The sequence below is a fragment of the Prionailurus bengalensis genome, chromosome D3 (assembly GCF_016509475.1).
Source record: "Prionailurus bengalensis isolate Pbe53 chromosome D3, Fcat_Pben_1.1_paternal_pri, whole genome shotgun sequence".
NCBI lineage: Eukaryota > Metazoa > Chordata > Mammalia > Carnivora > Felidae > Prionailurus > Prionailurus bengalensis.
Window position 1 is genome coordinate 7,258,365 of NC_057356.1, and position 13,239 is coordinate 7,271,603.

General features: G+C 41.9%; 1 protein-coding gene across 23 annotated transcripts in view; it reads left to right on the forward strand.

Annotated features, from left to right (window-relative positions):
• The window catches only part of CLIP1 (CAP-Gly domain containing linker protein 1), a 126,641-nt gene extending 113,593 nt beyond the window's left edge, over nucleotides 1-13,048 (forward strand). For 15 of the 23 annotated variants that reach the window (XM_043557490.1, XM_043557482.1, XM_043557495.1 and 12 more), the window contains 7 exons: nucleotides 456-508; nucleotides 6,588-6,705; nucleotides 6,788-6,938; nucleotides 7,512-7,561; nucleotides 9,729-9,734; nucleotides 10,904-11,028; nucleotides 11,344-13,048. In XM_043557490.1, coding sequence (XP_043413425.1) covers nucleotides 456-508; nucleotides 6,588-6,705; nucleotides 6,788-6,938; nucleotides 7,512-7,561; nucleotides 9,729-9,734; nucleotides 10,904-11,028; nucleotides 11,344-11,569 — 729 coding nt within the window. In that variant the 3' untranslated portion in view covers nucleotides 11,570-13,048. Of the gene's footprint in view, nucleotides 1-455; nucleotides 509-6,587; nucleotides 6,706-6,787; nucleotides 6,939-7,511; nucleotides 7,562-9,728; nucleotides 9,735-10,903; nucleotides 11,029-11,343 lie in introns of those variants that run through there. The other 8 variants (XM_043557503.1, XM_043557485.1, XM_043557497.1 and 5 more) reach the window with 2 other exon arrangements.
• Nucleotides 13,049-13,239: the final 191 nt, after the last annotated feature.

The following is a 13,239-nucleotide window of genomic DNA, read 5'->3' on the forward strand; positions in this document are numbered from 1 at the left end:
ACACCCCTTAGAACATCTCTTCTAACTTCCTTACTTTATGGGTGAAAAACTAATGCCTGGAATGTGGTAGACGTCAAATGAGGCCCATACGGCATAAACAGCCTGTTCCCAGCCATCCAGGAGTTAGTGACACTTGATCTGTGTGATTTCAGTGAAGGAGCCAGCATGTTAACAGCGAAGCTTTCACTCGTTCATTTAACAAATGAGCGAACCATTTATTGAATGTTGAAGATAGGGCATGTACCGAAGAAGGGGAGTCATTCAGGTCCTAAATGACTTGTAAATTAACGACTGTACATGATGTAGTAACCATTTGTTCTTTTTTCATTGCCAGTGAGGAAGGCCAATTGCTTTAGCTGCCCTGGAGCCTGGGAATGTGACATGTGGAATGAGAAATAGGCCTCTCTGTGGACTTTGGTGACAAACTGAACTTTTTTGTGTGTGTTTTTTTCCAGCTAGAAGAAGAGAGATCTGTGCTCAATAATCAGTTGTTAGAAATGAAAAAGAGGTAGGCTTTCTTTTTGTGTTTATTGTTGTGTGTGTGTGTTTAATGAGGAAAATGTCAGAACATGACGTGTATGGTGACTGTAGAAAACACGTCACCTCCTTATTGTTCAGAAGAGTGGATTGTGATGGTTTGGTGCTCATAACCGGTAAATGATGAAAATTTATTTGCAAAAGTTACAGTCTTAATTACAAAGACAAAGGACAGGTTAATTTTTAAGTTTTCTGTTGAATTTATTCAGAAATGTTCTAAAATCAGATTGTCTCATTATACCGCTGTTACCTCTTCTTTTCAGTAACTGAAAATGCTGTAATCTTATGTAGAGTAATTGATCTGCATATAAATACTGGTTGCATTATATAAAAATTTGAACTTTTCAATAATAATGTGTTAGCATCAATTTGAATGTTTCTGTTTTCTAAGAAAGAGCTTTCTTCTCTGTTACTCTTTGATGATAATCAAATGATATTTAAATGGAAACCTTCCAGCCTTTGGAGTAAGGATAAATGGGGCCACAGAAATAACTGTTTAGAAGCCTGATGCTTACGTATCTTGACAGTCTCTGTCTGCTCTTGTAAAATGTGCAGTTTGTGTCTAGAGAAATTCTGTGCTTTACGCTGCGTGCCGGGCAGATGGGTGGGTACTGTTGCCGAGAACCACAGCCCTGATGGTGGTTTGCTGAGTAGATGTGCGTCACGACAGTGACGTACTTTTCTCTTATTGAAAACAGAACTAAACGTAATTCTTTAAGAAGAGCTTAATCAAGAATTCATCCACGCTCCTGCAAAGTATTTTATTATTCTTTCTGGTCGGGAAGAGGAAGTTTCTCTCCCTGACCACTGACACACGTGTTTTACTCTGGCAGTCTGCTCCTGCCAGCATGGCGGTGGCTTAGGAATTGAGGGCTTTCTTTAGCCCACAGAGATATTGGGATCCACAAGAAACATTCCAAAGGACATCAGGCTTCAAGTCCAGGACTGCCTTTCCTCCTTTCTTGTTTAATTAAGAAATACTTAGATTCATTCTTACTTAAAGTTTCCTACCAGAATGCGCACAGAATGCATCACTGCCCCCACCCCGTCCTTGTGTAGGCAGGCAGCTCTGCGAGGGTGGGCCTCAGGATATTTCCATTTTACATAAATAAGGCTCCATTTCTTTAAAGAGAACCTCCTTATGCAGTTATCAAGGGTATGTGAAAAAAAATTGATAGGGCTCGTTCCTGTCACATTCTGCCAGGAGAGCATGGGAAAAATGGGCTGGTGTAAGGAAGCAAGTACTGACATTATCCCTTTGTGTTCACAATTCACAAACTTAATCTCAGGACAACCCCGCAAAATATATGGCGGGGCCTGCATTTATAAAGGGTGAAAGTAGGGCCCAGAATGTTAGGCGACTTAGCCAAGAACCCAGATGCAAGCGTAAGACAGAGGGTGTCAGATGTTCATGCTGTCTCTTTTCTCACTGTACATTTATTTATTGTTAATTTTAAATTTTTTTTTTCCTTTAAAGAATAAAGCTGCTATGCTTCGTTAGTCTTTTCCATGTGACTTTAATTTACATGCCTTTCAAAATGTGAGCAGGCCTGTGACATTTTCCTTGGCTTAAAAAGGTAGAACAAGTTTGGGGGCTTGTTAAGGCCACTTCTTAATTCACCATCTTTGCTCCCATTTTAATTCCTGGATAAGTTTAGGAGAATGTCTCCTGAAAATCACTCTTTATATCAATAAATGCTGATAAACGTGGTAATTGTTTCTGAAAGTGAAAATTTTGAAAACCTAACTTACCCTATTTAGCGCTGTTTTTTGGTCAAATTAATCCTCATGGAAAGTTGTGTCTATTTCTGAAATCTGAATGCAGATCTATTTTAGCTAATAATTTGGGCCCTTAAGTGTCCTCTACTTCTCATTAAGTAGCAGGGTTCTTGTTATGTTGCATTTTTAAAGCTTGCCCAGTAAGACTGTAAGGTCTTTGCTTCATTGCTAGAATTTATTTCTTAGGTAAGTAGTAAGGAAAGAATCTGGGTAATATGTTCCCTGGAAGGGAAAGGCCCTTAGAGCCGTTCTTTCACACCGTGTTTATCTTCCCTTCTTGATAACTTAAGTGTCCTCTAAAAGCCAGTGTGATAATGGATTCCTATGTAGATCTATGTGTGTAATAGTTAAGTAAATTTAGCATGGAGTACTGGAAAGAATTTGATAACGCTCTTAATTTAAGTCTGGAAAGTACTTAAATCATAAAGATTTTTGCAATGTAGTTGTTGACGCAAGAACTGAGATCTTAGTCAAGGGCTTAATTCAGAAGTGATCATTGAACATACATAGTCCAGATAGTCTGTAAGTGTGGCATTGAAATGGTCATTGTATTGAAGTGCAGAACTTAACTTCTGACCCTGAGGCACAGACTGCTTCTCGTTCAGTAGTAGGGTCTTCCTGTATTTGCTATGGTTTTTTGGTACCTAAACATTAAATTGCAAGCAATCTGTAGTTCAGGTTTTTCTCTTCACTTAAAAATACAATCGTTGTTTCGGAAGCTGGTTTCCAAGTCGGGTGGACCTCTTTCAAACCGGGCTCCAAGATACCTGACCCAGCAGAGCCAACCTCGAATTGCTCTAACTGACCGAAGTGGACAAGTGTGCTCCCCTGTCCACTAAAGCCTACAGCAGATTTGGGAACATGTTTGGCCTCCCTCCCTTCTCTAGGCTTTTTGATGTCAAAGCGGGGACTCTGGAGCTCAAATGTTAGATGTGGACTTCTTGGAGTCAGAATTAATTCTGTTAGAGTAAATGCGGGATAAATGTCAGGAATGGAAACTGGTTGGCGACCCCGTCTGAGAGACCCGGTCTAGAGCGGTCCCGTGCTACTCCAGCTCGTGAAGCTCAGTGTGGGTTGCTGACTGTCTGACTGTCTCGAGCTTGCGCCACTTATCAATGCTCATTTCACCCTCTCTTTTCCCTTCCCTACTCCTGCTTCCTTTGCTCTATCTGTGTGTCTTTAATGGTAAGACTAAAGAAAGTCTATCCACGTTATAATAAATAAATTTCATATATTTTTAGTAAAACAACTTGTTGTATATATTTTTTGGCTGCCTTTGTCCCTCTGTGTCTTGCTTTTGTTTTGTAAAATATTCCTAGCAGCATACACACACACACACACACACACACACACACACACACACACACACACCGGTTTTAGATCTATATACAGCAAAGAGCTTCAGTGAAAATTTAGTTCTCCTTACATTACCTGCATTTTTTTTTCATGTTTCTAATGTTTGGTTCTTGCTATCTTGCATTTTTTAAGCTTGCCCAGTTACACTTTAAGGTATTTGCTTCATTACTAGAATTTATTTCTTACATAAGTAGTAAGGAAAGAATCTGGGTAATATGTTCCCTGGAAGGGAAAGGTATCTGGCCCTTAGAGCCGTTCTTTCACACCGTGTTTATCTGCCCTTCTCGATACCTTCAGCAGCACCAAGTCCTTCTAGCCAGCATGGCTTCAGAGTGTAGCACAGGCGCTCCTGTCAGTGTGGTTTGTGACTCACATGTCAGTAACGTTGGCATTTATGGTTTAACTTCGTCCCTCTTGGTTTGCACAGTGGGATTAGGGCTTGGAAATAGCCCGAGAAGCCAGCAGTGAAGACCGGCCATGAAGACAAGCTGCCAAAGGCTATTTGTCCTGTCATTTGATGTATAAATCACAAGGCAGATCCCTCTCCTAACCATGTGTCTCTTGACAACTTGTCCAAGACACGTTCAGCCTGCCATCTTCTTCGAAGGCGGCTTCACTTAGGGGTCGTGTGTACGTGAGAAGCAAAGATTCCCGTACCTTTTACCTTCTGTCATCTGCTGGTGTCTTTGTCCCTCCCTGCCACAAAGACTCTGTGAGATTCTGGTTGCCTAGAGTTCTGATTATAGAAGAACTTAAATCTGTTCACCAACCCCCATATCCTGGTGTTTTTCAGTAAAAACAGTAAAACTACATTTTTCAAATTGGAGTTGGATTTCTCACCAAGTGAAGCTCTTGAAATAGTTTCTACAATGGAAGAAACTACCAAATAAGTTTAATTGAAACTTAAGGAGCCCAGGATTTTGTGGATAACTGTGGATAACATCAGATATTTACTTTCCAGGTGGAAGAACACGTATATATTCCTCCCATTGAAATCTTTGCTTTGTTTTAACCTAAGCAAGACCCTATTTCCTAGCGAGGTATTCCTCACTTAGTAATTTAACAGCACCAATACCCACCCCCTCTCCAGTGTTCATATCATGCTTGGGTGTTGAATTCAAGAAATTTCTGTAAGTCTCAGATTCTTTTCTTACTACTTACTCTGGACTATAAGTGTAAGCCACACAATGAGATAAATGCAACACTTATATTTTCATCTTTGTGTAGAATTTCAATTTACCATAAATCATGAGAATTCTGTAATTCGTGTGCCGGATATCTTGGGTCTCACTAACCAGACATACATTCTGCCATTTCTAACCTGGGCCTCAGTTTCCGACTTTTCCAGTCAGTGCTCAAACAGACTGAACCATGTGACATGCTCGTGTTTACCCAGTCCCTCCTTGTAGAACCGGCAGGGATTTGACTTCTTGTTCTTGAAGTTTTGGACTCACGGGTGGTCATCTACATTGATGCAGTGTTGTAGGTTGGAGGGTCTGCGGACTAGCTGGGAATTTCTTCCAGTCATGTTTTTCCTAAAAATTTTTGTGAAACAAGGACTTTTTTTTCCCCTCTTGTTTCACACTGCATGTAATTTTTTAAAACTTTTTTTATTTAACAATTTTAGATTTACAGAAGAGTTGCAGAGGCAGTACAGAGAGTTCCCACATACCCATCACCCCACATCCCCTGACACACACACATTGCACACTCCCTGGCACATTGGTCCAGACTGAGAAAGTAATGTTAGTTCAGTATGCTTAGCTAGACTCCAGACTCTGTTCAGATGTCCCCAGTTTTTCCACGAATGTCTTGTTCCTCTTCTGGGATTCAGTCTAGGAAACCACACTGCATTCAGTGGTCATGCCTCCTCAGCTTCCTGCAGTCTGTGACAGTTCCTCAGTCTTTGCTGGTCTTTCGTGGCACTTTTTGAATGCATATAATGTTTGCAACAAAAATTTAGACACACACACGTAAACACAGAGTAGCCTGCCCTTCTGGGTTATATCTATTGTGTCTTGCCCTCCTTCCCTGTCTTTCCTTCATCTTCCCCTTCTTTTTCCCACCCCTTGACTCCAGGATAAATGTTTCTCTCTCCTGAAGACCTGGTCCCCCTCCCTCTGCTGACAGACAAATTCGGAGTCAGGCTGAGAACTTGAACCAAGTGCTCTGCCCGTCGCCCTCCAGACTCCCCCTGTGCTTTCATTCTACACCCGGAAATCCATTTTAACATTTCTGTTCCAGCCTTTATGTAACTACCTGTCATTTCTATGAGCAACTTAATGTCCTTTTCAGATTCTGGGGATGAAAAGTAATAATCCTTCAGTATGAATAGCAGTAATAATCTTTGCTACTGTTTTGGCCCATGAGATCTCAAAAATACATTCTTGGAAGTTGCTAAAAGTAACAAATTAGTGAGAACCAATTGATACCTCCAGCATAAAACTGCTCTGCATGACATCCGTGTATAATCGCTTTGCATGTGTGTATTTTAATTGTTGTTATTGCTTGGTGATAATTTATTCAAAAAGTAACAGAATTCAGCTGGGGTGGGGGTTAGATTTTTAAAAGAATTCTTTGGGGGTACAACAGTCTTGTTCTGGTTTTTTTGTTTTGTTTTTTTTTTTAAATTCTACCTCTTCCAAAGTTATTAACATGTTTCTTTAAATTCAAATGGATACAATGATATGCAGATTCTGGCATGTCTATGCATAGGTAAACTTGTTCTCCCTCACAGTGAGTAAAATTTCAAGTAAAATTTTGCAAGCATAATAGCCTTAACCCCCTTTTAAACTTCCCCATGATACTTTTTTCTTTACGTTAACTCAAGTTAATTGCGTGTTTGTCATAGGGCAGTTGGACGCTGACCACTCCCTCGGTTGATTTGTGGAATTTTTAACTCTTTGGTCTTTTAGAGAATCCAAGTTAATAAAAGAAACCGATGAAGAAAAAGCTTCCTTGCAGAAATCCATCAGCATTACTAGTGCCTTACTCACCGAAAAGGATGCAGAGCTGGAAAAACTGAGAAATGAGGTAGAGTACCGCCTGCGGCCTCTTTCTGTTCCCGCCGCCTCTTTCTGTTCCCGTGCGCCTCAGCTCACCTGCTGTGTTTCAGGTCACGGTGCTCAGGGGAGAGAGCGCCTCCGCCAAGTCCTTGCACTCAGTCGTCCAATCTCTGGAGTCCGACAAGGCGAAGCTTGAACTCCAGGTAAAGAACCTGGAGCTTCAACTCAAAGAAAACAGGAGGCAGCTCGGCAGCTCCTCAGGTAAAGTGCCGGCCGCCTCCTGCAGCTGAGCCCTTCCTAGTGAGGTGCCCTGGGATGGCAGCTGTTGCGCCGCCCCCTGCCTCGGCCCGTCTGCCTTTGGCTCTCCTGCCATTGACGCAGATAAGGGTCATGACACAGGTCCTCCGCCCAGGGACGTGCCCGCCATCCCCACCTCTGAAATGCGGGCAGCAATAGAGGACGTGAGTGACGGCTGCCCTCGCGGTCGCAGCCGTGGGCTCTGAAATGCGCTGCGGTAAAGGGGAACAGAGGTGGCCCCTTCGTGAGCACGTGCTACTTGCTTGCTACTTTAACTTCCGGTGGGTGTGATGGGCGCCCTCACCAGCCGTGGGCCAGCCGGGCGGAGAACACCGAGGGGGTAGGGCCAGCATCTGGCTAGATCCCTTAGGGCTCCAGATGTGGGACAGGAACCCATGAACTGTTCTCAGAGAGGCACATTTGGGAATTTCACTTGAAAATACGTGTCTATCACTGGCCCGTTTGTTATAGTAACTCAGGAAAACAAGATTGCAATTTTTGTAAAATCCACCCCCCCCCCCCTTTCTTTGATACAAGGTAATACTGATACTCAGGCAGAAGAGGATGAAAGAACCCAGGAGAGTCAGGTAATATTCCTTTCCTTTGCGTGGCTTGCTTGACATTTTTTTTAGTTTTTATTTTTTAAAGTTCATTTTGAGAGAGAAAGCACAAGTTGGGGAGGAGCAGAGAGAGAGGGGGAGAGAGAGAGAGAGAGAGAGAGAGAGAGAGAGAGAGAGAGAGAGAGAGAATGAATATGAATATCCCAAGCAGGCTTCGCACTGTCCGTTCAGAGCCCAACACGGGGGGGGGGGGGGGGGGGGGGGGGGGGGGCTCAAACCCACGAACTATGAGACCATGACCTGAGTGGAAATCACTCAACCGACTGAGCCATCCAGGTGCCCCTTACTCACTGTTTGGTTTGGTTTTGTTTTTTAATTTGTTTTAAGTTTGTTTATTTTTGAGAGAGAGACAGCACGAGTGGTGGAGGGACAGAGAGAGAGAGGAAGACAGAGGAGCCAAAGCAGGCTCCACACTGTCAGCATGGATTCTGACGTGGGTCTTGAACTCATGAAACCATGAGGTCATGACCTGAGCCAAAGTCAGATGCTTAACTGACTGAGCCACCCAGGGGTCCCTACGTACTGTTGTTAAAAACCACTTAGCCTTTTGCATACATAATACATTCATATGGTGTAAACAATAAATAATAGTAAAAGTATATATGGTAGAAAGTCACACTCCAAACACCATCTCTCTTCTCAGTTCCCAGACCTCCAAACAGGGAATCACTCTTATTAGTATCTTCAACAAATCTTTTCAGAGATTTAAGAACATGTCCTATCCTTTTTTTTTTTTTTTAAACACAAATGGTGGCATATTACATAATCTGGTCTTTTTTTATTGCTGTATAGTATGCATTATGTGGATGTACTATAATCAGTTCCTTGTCAGCTGACAGGACATTTGGGATTTTTTAAAATCTTTTTAGTGTATTATGAACAATGCTATAATGAATTATCTTGAATATCTGTCATTTTGCAGATATACTAGTATTTTTCTAGGATAGATTCGTAAAAGTAGAATTACTTGGTCAAAAGATTCCTTGCTCCTCTTGACCTTAAAAAGACAGTTCTTGGGGCGCCTGGGTGGCGCAGTCGGTTGAGCGTCTGACTTCAGCCAGGTCACGATCTCACGGTCCGGGAGTTCGAGCCCCGCATCAGGCTCTGGGCTGATGGCTCAGAGCCTGGAGCCTGTTTCCGATTCTGTGTCTCCCTCTCTCTCTGCCCCTCCCCCGTTCATGCTCTGTCTCTCTCTGTCCCAAAAATAAACATTGAAAAAAAAAAATTAAAAAAAAAGACAGTTCTTTTTTGTTAATTTTTTTTAATGTTTGTTAATTTTTGAGAGAGAGGAACACAGAGCGTGAGCAGGGGGCAGAGAGAGGGAGACAGAATCAGAAGCAAGCTTCCGGCTCTGAGCTGTCAGCACAGAGCCCGATGTGGGGCTCAAACTCAAGAATCGCAAGATCGTGACCTGAGCCAAAGTCAGGTGCCTAACCAACTGAGCCACCCAGGTGCCCCAAAAAGACAGAGATCTTGAAAGCTGTTTCCCTAAAGCCAAAATTACCAAAACAGACTTAGCCTTAAAAATGGGATTATAAGGAGGCAAACTGTTTTGTATTTGGAAATATAATTGCACATAGCAACTAACTTCCACCTTCAATTTTAGCACTATATGTTGGATATATTTATCCTGTTCAAAATTCAAAAGTACAAAAGCCAGCATGTTCATATTTATTTTACCATTCTTTTTTTTTTTTTTTTTTTTTTGAGAGAGAGAGAGCGTGAGTAGGGGAGGGGCAGAGAGAGAGAGACACACACACACAGAATCTGAAGCAAGCTCCAGGCGCTGAGCTGTTAGTAAAGAGCCCGACACGGGGCTCGAACTCAAGAACCATGAGGTTATGACCTGAGCCGAAGTCGGACACTTAACCGACTGAACCACCCAGGTGCCCCCATCATCTTTAAATAAAAGCAAAGTTCAGTGAGTTTGTGATTTGCTTCAGTCATCTGCTATCTATCTCCTTTGAAAGATATGAAAGGATTCAACAGATGCACTGACTCCCCCTGGATAGTGTTGTCTGCTTAGTCTGTGTGTCCAAGAAGCATAGACTCCATTAACAGTGTTTTCTTTTCCCCTCTCCTTTCTGCTTCCATTTGTTTCATCTGCCGCTGCCAACACTTTTCTTCCAATCAGCAAATGGTTTGTTTTATGTTTCCTAATTTGTGAGCGTGTGTGTGTGTGTGTGGTTCCCCACTATACCTATATCCATTTTGTGGCTTTTTCTTCTTCCTGAATTGTAGCTCCTAACAGGATAAAGTCTTAGAAAATGTAAGCCTCCTGTCAGTATTGGAAGGGGTATTTTGCAGAGAATCACAAAGCCAGTGATTGCTAGCTTTGTTTCGTAACTTGCCCCGGCAGGGGAATAAGGCCAAATATTTCTTTTTTTTTTTTTTAATGTTTTTTTAATGTTTTTTTATTTTTGAGAGAGACAAAGACAGAGTGTGAGCAGGGGCGGGGCAGAGAGAAAGGGAGAAAGAATCCAGAACAGGCTCCAGGCTCCAGGCTCCAAGCTGTCAGCACAGAGCCTGACACGGGGTTGAACTCACAAACCGTGAGATCATGACCTGAGCTGAAGTCAGACGCTTAGCCGACTGAGCCACCCAGGCGCCCCAAGGCCAAATATGTCTTTAAGACATGAAATACATAATTTTTAATATTGTAAAGTAGGACTTAGGTATTTAGAGTGATTGGACCTTTTTATTATCAGTAGAAGAAGGGAAAAAACATTTTGTTTTTAGAGTGCCCTTGATTTGAAAGGAGATGTTAGGACCAGAGTGTCTCCTCCTGATGGTCACCTTGTTACCCCACTGCTCAGTGAATCTTGGTACAGGTGCTGGCCACACGTGTGCTACCTGGGCTCTGCCCTGTCACTGTGTGCCAGAGTGTCTCCTCAGCTGAAGGGAGCCGGAGCCCTCTCTTGAAAACACCTTCGTTTTGCTCTGAAGATGACGTTTGTTTACTGTGCCACCATGACCAATGAGTAAATGTTAAACGGTGGTCTGAGGAGCATTTCCGTGAACTTTTTCCAGTCTACAGAACATCAAAGTTCTGCATCTGTTCTACAGTTCAATGGGACAGCTAATTGGTTCCGCTTTTTGTAGGGTCTTGCTGATGTCCATGTGTATGTATAAAGCGTTTAAACGTGGGCTCAGGAATGGCCACTATCTCCCCCTCCTGTGAGTCCAGCACACCCTGTAGCCACAGCGTGAGAGTATACTTTCATACCACATCCATCCTCCAGCATACACACTTTAGACATTTTACACATCTGTTTCTCTTCCCCCCCCCCCCCCCCCGGGACAAATCAGATTGATTTCCTAAATTCAGTAATAGTGGACCTTCAGAGGAAGAATCAAGACCTCAAGATGAAGGTGGAGATGATGTCAGAGGCAGCCCTGAATGGGAACGGCGATGACCTAAACAATTATGACAGGTATTTTATATTAAGCAATACTAACCAGAACCTTAGCTCCATCTAAATAAAGGTTTTTAAAAGTAGGTTCCAGGGGATTGGAGAAATCATTGCCTTGTGGTTACTTGTCCACAAATGGAGTTCCACAAATCTGGCAAGAGAATGATACACTGCGAATGGTTTGATGTAAAATTCTAAATGTGGACTGTAGAACTTAACACTCAAGTCTCCCAGACGTGGCCATAATTCGTTCCTATTTTTTGTTGTGAGTGATACTGTCTCCTGAGTTTCTTCTTACAGAGAGGAGTTTCTGATTATGCACGTTAACATTTGTAGCGATGACCAGGAGAAACAGTCCAAGAAGAAACCTCGCCTCTTCTGTGACATATGTGACTGCTTTGACCTCCACGACACAGAGGATTGTCCCACGCAGGCGCAGGTGTCAGAGGACCCCCCCCATTCCACACACCACGGCAGTCGGAGCGAGGAACGCCCGTACTGTGAAATCTGCGAGGTGTTTGGGCACTGGGCCACCAACTGCAACGACGACGAGACTTTCTGATGAAGCCCCGCCCGGCCCCTCCCCCGCGCCCGGCCCCTCCCCCGCACCGCACCGGCTCCTCCCGCACCGGCGGCGCGGAGGCAGCTGGACACCAGCATTGTGCGGCGGCCTTCAGCGGAACTCACGTTATTTTTGACCCCCGTCAACAAATCGAAGAGAATATTTTGATCTTCAGTACATCACCCTTTTAGTCCCCCCCCCCCCAGAAGTTAATAAATACTTAGTAGGTGAGATTTCACCTCTAATTTTGTCTTCTTGATTTTTAAAAGTTCTAACAAGACGTTGCACCAGATGCCATTACACTCACTGTCCCTAGGGAAGCCTCATAGAACAATTCCTACCCTTACAATACCTTATTTAAGTAACTTTAAATTATGCTGTTACTTTTCATATTTGCACTAAAATTTTTCCAGGCTGCATTTGTATATTTAGATGTTTTGGTTAAGCTTTGACACTGGAATGAGTTGGAAAAATGTGCCATTTTGCATTTTCATCTACTCATTTAAAGTATTTTATTCTTAAAGAAGTATCTGAGCTCTTTGCACTACCTGATGTCAGTAGTGCCTTTATTTCAGGCTTGATAATACTTAGGTGTGATTATAAAATCATGAAACAGGTAACAGGAGGGGGAAGCCCCCAAACTGCTGTGGGGACATTTTATAATCTATATGCTGCACCTACTTACTCTACTGTGGTGTTTTGTTTATTGGTTTTTGCATAATTTCAGCTTCTATATATTATATGTATATATTTTTTAAAAATCTATATTTTGGGACAAAATACAATGTCTTTCTTTTCAGATTTTTACCTTTATGAAAAAGAAAACACATCAGGACATAATGGACTAGGCCCGAAGTGATATCACGTGGCTTTGCAACTAGTTTTTTTTTCCGTTTTCATTTTGTTTCTTTATCAGATATAAATACCTGGGAGAATTTTCTCTAAATCTTTTTCTTTCTTCAGCAGATATCCCCAGCAGTCAGTTAATTAGATAATAAGCCACTATTAAAACACCTAAATTAACCAATCTACAACCTTTACAAGTTTTTTTAAAAACTGTTTTTAGATGAATGTACGATGAGAAATTCAACATTGATAATTTTGGATTTTCTTATCACAAAAAAATAAAATGAAGGACCTCAACCATCAGAAGTTTATCAACCAGTTTGAATCTATTTATCTCACTTGAATGTCTTCTACAATATGTAAAAAGTAATGTATCTTCCGTGCTACATGTATAATAAGAACTTCTATAATTGTATATATGCCTTTGATGTATTTTTTCCCTCAAGATTATCAAATGTGTGTCTGACAAGTGAAAAATCTGTAATTAGTTAAAATTTTTGGTTATAAACATAGGAAGTGTTTCACAAACAAAATGTAAAGCAGTATTAAAATTTGAGCAAACGAGTGTTCTGTATCTACTTTAATAAATGGTTATTCTTTTTTGCCAGTGGTAGTAAACATATTCTTCCCAGGTTTATTTGTCATAATGTTTTCTTTTTCTTTAAATGAGTGAGCACTATAGATCCAAATAGTAATTTCTACTGCAGTCTTGTTGATAAACAGCTTTTAAGAAATTGATATATCCTCATCTCAAAGCATCCTATGACCCACTTAAAATAAATACCTAAGGTTGTTATCCATTGCTATATCACACTGTATTACCT